Here is a 7,453-nt window from a genome sequence, read left to right as displayed (position 1 = left end):
GGCAGGTACGGGATATCTTTTTTCCACCACAATTGGAGCATGCGACTCTTCAACCCCTCTGTTGCGGCTTCCTGAGTCTACATCCACACTAATATGTTTTCTTTTTAAAACTGAGTTTTAACACAAAAACGTTCTCCGTCCACACGTTTCATCATCGTTTTCTAAATGATCTCCGTCCAGACTAACATGCCTGAAAATGAACATCACGTGACTAGTCACGTACACTGGGCGTGATGGTGCCGATGTAAACAGGAAGTAGATTGGTTGCTTAGTTAGAAACAATACAACAGAGTAATAAAGTAGTCTTTAATAATGAAAGGTCGTGTTTGATACTTAAGATCTTCTCTAAAATCTTCCTCTATGAACTCAAACAGACAAATTTCGTGGGAAGTTTTATTTTTCAAACTTAGTTACAGCACTGCAGGTCTTTATCTCTCTCTCTCTCTCTCACATATCAAATTGACTTTAAAATGAACACTTACACATAAAGGTTTACTAGACTATGGGTCCATAAATGTGGTCAACACACGTCTCACTCGTTTCCTCGGTTTTGTTGTCTGTTCTCACTCGTAGCTCTGCTGGAGGCTGAAGTCTCTGTCCTACTGGAGAGCAATTACTGCTTTTGTTCCTTTATAGTTTGTGTGTGAACTTCACAATAGTTAAAAAATAATAAGAATAAACAATAAGAAGAAAAGTTAAGTCCTCCGTTTTGTGTCCGTCATCCACAAAGCCGCTAACCGTGATTTCAGACGGCCACTCTGTAGATCTGAATATCGTTGCAGCCGTAACCGAAGGGGTGAAAGTTGTTGACAGTTGGGGAACTGAGTTGGACGACGATGTTTTTGAGGACATAGTAAAGGATCCATCAACTGGGCTGCTAACCATCACATATGACACAGGTTTGCTTCAGTTACATTTGTAATGCATATTATTTAATTGATAAGTTCTTTGTCATGTGAAGCTTATGTTGTTCATTAGATAAGGGACACATTAGTGGGGACTGTGTATAACATTTTCATCTCCCTCTTGCTTCTCCAATCATGGCTACAGTCTGTCTCCACGGCAGCATCTTCTGAGCAGTCCCAACCATCATCCCTTGATTCATCAGACTCGCAGGATACAGCCATCATTTCAGAAAGCCCTTCTGGAAAACACCAGAGGCTGGATACAGAGGCTAAGCACGTGAGCGTTGACTCACAAACACCAATACTTTATTGTGACACATCTGTTCCTGATGAAGATGGCAGACTTGGAGATTTTATATTGCATGGTCTGAAGGCATTGCTGAAGTCATGTTTCTTTATTTCCAGCATTTAAAGCCTCTGGAAACTCAAATCCACAACAGCCTTCTAATCATGTCATTTAGGGTCTCTTGTACATAATAGTAGGTTTCTAAAAAGTATTACAAAAGTATAAAAAAAGTTTTATCCAAAACTAATTTTAAATACTTTGGTGCTTACTAATGTACAGAAGACCCTACATTACATTGTTTGGGTTTCTGGTGACTTCTAGTCAACTATGAATTGCAATGGATATATTCCTAACATAGTGAATTGTTCTTCATTGTGTTTAAGTTGGTGGAATCCATTGTTACCAAGAAATCTGGTGGGGAACTTATAATAAATGAATACAACCGAACCAAGTCCTTGGTGGATGAATGCAGAAGGAAAACGGTGAACATATTAGCAGCTGGGTCCGTGTACGTTTTGATAGTCTGTTTTACCGTTCAGTCGAAAAAACGACAATACGGTACCATGGTTTTCTCGTTTTTCGTTTCAAACCAAAATCGTAAAAACGGAAATGGGCCGTCGTATTTGCGTTTTTGGCTTCTGAATTCAAAAACGTAAAAACCACAGAACCAAAGTCAAATAACGAGCTGAATTTCGATATTTCCGTATTCTCATTGTTTTCGACTAAACGGTAAAACAGACTATCAAAACGTACTGTATATCGAGGATTTTCATGTTGTTTTTAATAAACTATACAGTGTTCCCGACAGGATTTTGGGAGACTAGTGGGTGGACCCCGGACCCCAATAAGAAAATGATGTACATTTTAAAGTTCAAAGCATCAATCTGGTGCACTTTGAGAGCAATACTAAGAGGCTAAATATATGAGGAGGTTTAAGCGCTCTTGTAAGCAATTTAAACAGAAGGCGTTGACTTTATGCTAGTAAATGCTGGTTAAAAAATGACTATAAAATAACAAAGAAATTAACAACACGGTAGTCTCGGTAAACGGAGTAGAGTTTATCGGTTATTTCAGAAAACGTAACTTTTAGTTTTCAGCCACCTCCTCCTTTCCGCCTCCTCCCCTCTCCGTCATTACGGTCCCCGTCTGATGACGTAAACGAGTCGGTGTTTACAATGGCGGCGTTCTGCTAATTGAAAGAAAATGTGTGATTTATATACGTAGTTGCAAGGAACAGTCGTAGTTTTGCTGAAACAAGTCAGAAGATACTTCTTTCACAATGAACAATAGAACCTCTTATTTTTACGACCCAGACGTGGGCAACTTTCATTATGGTGAGTTGGGTTATCGTAGTGAACAGGCCTGCGAAGGGGGATGGTGCTGGAGCAAGCTAGCTACATGCTAATAACTTCAGGGACGCCACTTTGTTTCTTTTTTTTTTTTGGAGCATTTCACGCTCTCTCTGTGCATTGGGAGGTCTGTTGTGCAGGTGTTCGCTACAGCACAGTTTCATAACGTCGACGACGTATTGTGCAAATGCCATAACGTCTGCTTTGCTAAGCTAGCTAACGTCAGGTTACAAGTTGTCATTTATTTAAATCTTCCATCATGTGTCACTCTATCGATGCAGATGTCAGCCTGAGACGTCTCGGTAGTTCCTACAGTAACTTTAACGCTTTAAAATGGGTAGTTTATCGTAAATGCAGATTTGCTTGTGAAAAAGCCATCGTATGTACAGTTGAAGTGAAATAATATCGGACCCTTTATTATTTAAAGGGTAATATGTTAGTAATATGCTAATATGTTCACCGTTTATTATTTACGACAGTAATCCAATGCACCGTAACTCGCGTTGAAACTTGAAACTTAAAGGCTCTCAGGATAGAAATATACAAAACTTCAGAGCGGAAGAATGTTTACAATGTGGAAAGAGCATGGACACACATGATCCATGTTGTGAGGTTATTATTCGCTTCATATTGATTTTATTTAAAGAGTCTTTACGTGTATAGCTGCACACTTTCCATAAAACAATAGTTTGAAATGTAGTAATTCTGTGTTTTAGTATTTGTTGTTAGTGTAATAACAAAAAAGTCCTTTCAGCAGTGATTTTACTATATTAATGCATTTGCCCCTGTGTGCTGTGTTATATAATCCAGATGAATTATTTCAATATTGGGCGTCATGGTAGTCGCTCTTATAGACTTATCTTTCTGTTTCTGTATTGTACAAGAGATTATATATTGTATACTTATTATTTTTTTTAAATCACTGAATGGGAGAGATTCTGGAAACCCGATCTTAAACTCAGTCATTCCGTATTCGGTTCAGATATCTGTGCTATAATGTGGAATCTGTCCGTCTCTGCCAGGTGCTGGTCACCCCATGAAGCCTCACCGTTTGTCTCTGACTCACAGTCTGGTGTTGCACTATGGACTGTACAAGAAGATGATGGTGAGCAGCACGGCGAGATCGCTGTCACAGACTGAGACCCTGCGGATGCTTCTATCGCTGAAATAACATCTGCTAAAACACCAAAATCAGGAGTGTATACTAACACGGAATTTCATACTGTACTTTTTTCTAACTTGTCTGTTTTCATTAGGTGTTCAAGCCATACAAAGCGTCTCAGCACGACATGTGTCGGTTCCACTCTGAAGACTACATAGACTTCCTGCAGAAGGTCAGCCCCAACAACATGCAGGGCTTCACCAAGAGCCTCAACACGTTCAATGTGGGAGACGACTGGTGAGTTTTACTCTTCTTTCCAAGAAACGCTTTGTTTTGGAAAGTAATTAAGGCCCTAAAATTGTTAATGATTTTTTTTTTTTACACTATTGCAATTTATTGTCATAGCATTCGAAATCCCCATCGATTCACAGTCATCAAATACCAGGTCATCTATATAACTGTTATTAGAGGACGGACTAACTAACTAACCCGTAACTCAAATATTTTGTGTTTTCAGCCCCGTGTTTCCAGGTCTTTTTGAGTTTTGCTCCAGATACACAGGAGCCTCCTTACAGGGAGCCACACAGCTCAACCACAAGGTGAGACACGCACGCTAACGCACGACCGAAGTCAGTGGAAACCAGCAGTCCGTGCCATTTAATTAGCTCCCCTGTCACAAGCATCACATCCCATGGATTTAGAAGAGTTTCTGTGTTATTTCTGCTGCCATGGTAACTTCCTGCCCTGCTGCTGAGCATGAATTAGAGATGAACATGTGTGGAGCAGATGATGCCTCAATCTCTGGACATCACTCTTTGTTGAACTGAAACGGCCGCAGCACTGCTGGTAGCTGTAACCTTTTAATTTGACTTTCTACTTTGTTTTTCCAGATCTGTGACATCGCCATCAACTGGGCCGGAGGTTTGCATCACGCCAAGAAGTTTGAGGTCAGAAGAAAGTGCCGTCTATAGTTTTCATTCCTTTCTGCCGAGCCCCATATGATCAGCTGTGACTGCTTAAAGGACGAAAATGGCTTTTTCTGTGTTTTGCAGGCGTCTGGGTTCTGTTACGTCAATGACATCGTCATCAGTATTCTGGAGCTACTCAAGTAAGAGCAGACACTCTGAAGAACTTTCATCAAGTGTTTGCTGTGTGTGTTTCTCTCTTAATAACTGTGTGTGTGTGTGTGTGTGTGTGTGTGTGTGTGTGTGTGTGTGTGTGTGTGTGTGTGTGTTACAGGTACCACCCTAGGGTTCTGTACATTGACATAGACATTCACCATGGCGACGGCGTACAGGAGGCCTTTTACCTGACCGACCGCGTCATGACTGTGTCCTTCCACAAATACGGGAACTACTTTTTCCCGGGAACGGGTACGAGCCGCATTAAACACTCGACTCACAATGTGTCGTTGGAATGTTTTCAGTGTGTAGAGTACAGCCTGGACATTTGTGCACTCATCATGTCATTTACTTCAGTTTGTAATCACTGCAAAGACAAATGACTGATTTGTTCGGACGTTCTTTTTTTTTTTTTTTTTTTAATGTAGGACATGTACCGCTAAGAAAATGAATGGATAACTATGCAGTAGGGACATATTTAATGTGCACGTTTTAATAAGACAAACGATGTAATCTGAGCGGCTTCAATATGCAGGAATCCTGGCGTTAAATGCAATACCCCATAGATAAGTCACACAGTAAAGTCTGTCGTCAAACGTCAAAAATTCCCCCATTTACATTATGTTACTGTGTTGTCTCTGTATAGGTGTGTATTAATACTGTGTGTGTGTGTTGGCTGCAGGTGACATGTATGAGGTGGGAGCAGAGAGCGGTCGGTACTACTGCCTCAACGTTCCTCTCAGAGACGGCATCGACGACCAGAGTGAGTTCACTTCATTATTGAAACGTAACACCTATCGTCTAAAATAACACACAGAGCTCTGCAGATTCATACTGCTGTGAACTTCAACAGCCAACATCTGTATGTGTGTGTGTTTGTTTCAGGCTACCGGCAGCTGTTCCAGCCGGTCATCAAGCAGGTGGTGGATTTCTACCAGCCGACCTGCATGGTTCTACAGGTCAGTCCGGCACTGTTGTCATCTCGTCTCAGTGCGTTGTGGATCATTTTAGAAGATGACATATGAATTGAACCCGTCCCGTTATCAGACGTTAAGACTGCATGTGACCGTAGGAGGAGCGACCTATATGAAGCCTGTGTGTGCTTCTCCTTCCAGTGCGGCGCAGATTCTCTGGGCTGCGACCGGCTGGGCTGCTTCAACCTCAGCATACGAGGACATGGGTGAGACTGACTTGTGTTCAATACGCCATTCTATGTCATATGAAACGTGTTGTCTTTGTAAATACTGACTCATTTCCACACCATTATTTAGAGTGTATACACAGCGCCATCACATTCCATTTAGGTCACGTTTAGAGTGTAGCGTAGCGGTAACGATGGGCTCATATGCGTGTTAACGTGTGTGCTTTGCTCTCCGTCGGTCAGCGAATGTGTGGAGTTTGTAAAGAGCTTCAAGATTCCTCTGTTGGTCCTGGGAGGAGGAGGCTACACCGTGAGGAACGTGGCTCGCTGCTGGTAAGTGTTCTGCGCTAAACATGGAGGGTTTATATTCTGAGTTTAGTCATGAGATGGGCTTCGTTGTTTAAAGGGTCTTGTTCTGTTGTGCCTGTAGGACCTTTGAGACGTCTCTGCTACTGGATGAGTCCATCAGCGATGAGCTGCCTTATAGCGGTGAGTTGTGCTTTAACATGCTAAACTGTAAGAGTTCAGTTATCAGGAGTATTCACCTACAATGCACTTCAGTGTCTTTGGCTTCAGCATCAGAGTCCTGTTGTGTTTTTGTGGAGTAGAAGATCATCGTTGAGCGTTTTCAACCTTGACATTTATTTTTTTAGATCTCTGAGAAGATGCTTTTTAGTGAGAATTCAATGGAACTCATTTTCCCTCCCTGACTTCTGTCCCTCCTCCTCCTCTTGTTTCTGTCCACTTCAGAGTACTTTGAGTACTTTGCTCCAGACTTCACGCTGCATCCCGATGTGAGCACCCGGATAGAAAACCAGAACTCCAGACCGGTGAGACATAGTCCCGCACTAAAGCGTAGTCCTTGTCCAGATGCGTCTCCGGGCGCTTTGACAAGTTGCATAAAGATAATAAATGTAAATGTTTTGCCGCAGTACTTGGAGCAGATCCGTCAGACAGTGTTCGAGAACCTGAAGATGCTGAACCACGCGCCCAGCGTCCAGATCCACGACGTTCCCTCCGACATGCTGAGCTACGAGCGCACCGACGAGCCCGACCCCGACGAGAGGGGGGGCGAGGAGAACTACACCAGGTCGGTGCTCCTTCAACGGGGCTGAGACGAGTGCTAGCGCATGTTCCATTGAAAAATCAATTTGACTACAATAATTTCCCCAACTGTTTTCATTCAGGCCGGAGGCAGCCAACGAGTTCTACGACGGCGACCACGACAACGACAAAGAGAGCGACGTGGAAATTTGACACTCGGGGACGGAAGGAGCGGAGCTTCTTCCTTTTCCTCGCAGTGTCACGTCGTCGCTGCAGAGTGACCAGAAACGTCTCTGGAAGGACTGAAAAGACTCCCCGAGCTCCTCTCTTTTCACTCTTTAGGTTCTCTTTCTGAAATCAGCTGCCCTTCACGCTGACATCACGCTCGTTTCGACTCATCGGAACAGTAACGGGATGTTTGCACCTTGTACATAACGTCAGTGAGCACACCTCCATTACAGCAGTATTCCCATTTCTATGCGGGTTTTTCAAATATTGTAACAGA

General features: G+C 42.7%; 1 protein-coding gene across 1 annotated transcript; it reads left to right on the top strand.

Moving 5' to 3' along the window:
- Positions 1-2,349: 2,349 nt before the first annotated feature.
- Positions 2,350-7,453, top strand: hdac3 (histone deacetylase 3). The gene is made up of 15 exons (XM_031857899.1): positions 2,350-2,525; positions 3,563-3,645; positions 3,797-3,939; positions 4,160-4,241; positions 4,533-4,589; positions 4,695-4,750; positions 4,882-5,015; positions 5,446-5,526; positions 5,649-5,722; positions 5,879-5,943; positions 6,148-6,237; positions 6,335-6,393; positions 6,655-6,734; positions 6,837-6,994; positions 7,092-7,453. Exons 1-15 carry the CDS (start codon positions 2,471-2,473, stop codon positions 7,159-7,161), a joined length of 1,287 nt encoding a protein of 428 aa, XP_031713759.1. The 5' UTR covers positions 2,350-2,470; the 3' UTR covers positions 7,162-7,453.

This window comes from Anarrhichthys ocellatus, unplaced genomic scaffold (assembly GCF_004355925.1).
Source record: "Anarrhichthys ocellatus isolate YVR2014 unplaced genomic scaffold, GSC_Weel_1.0 scaffold19, whole genome shotgun sequence".
Taxonomy (NCBI): Eukaryota; Metazoa; Chordata; class Actinopteri; order Perciformes; family Anarhichadidae; genus Anarrhichthys; species Anarrhichthys ocellatus.
This window is presented reverse-complemented; position numbering and strand designations above follow the sequence as displayed.

Excerpts from the sequence above, each read along its gene's own strand:
- hdac3 (XM_031857899.1), top strand. The coding sequence starts at position 2,471 with ATGAACAATAGAACCTCTTATTTTTACGACCCAGACGTGGGCAACTTT. Across the intron at positions 3,646-3,796 it reads GACTGTACAAGAAGATGATG|GTGTTCAAGCCATACAAAGC; the intron begins GTGAGCAGCACG and ends TGTTTTCATTAG. Across the intron at positions 5,723-5,878 it reads CGACCTGCATGGTTCTACAG|TGCGGCGCAGATTCTCTGGG; the intron begins GTCAGTCCGGCA and ends TTCTCCTTCCAG.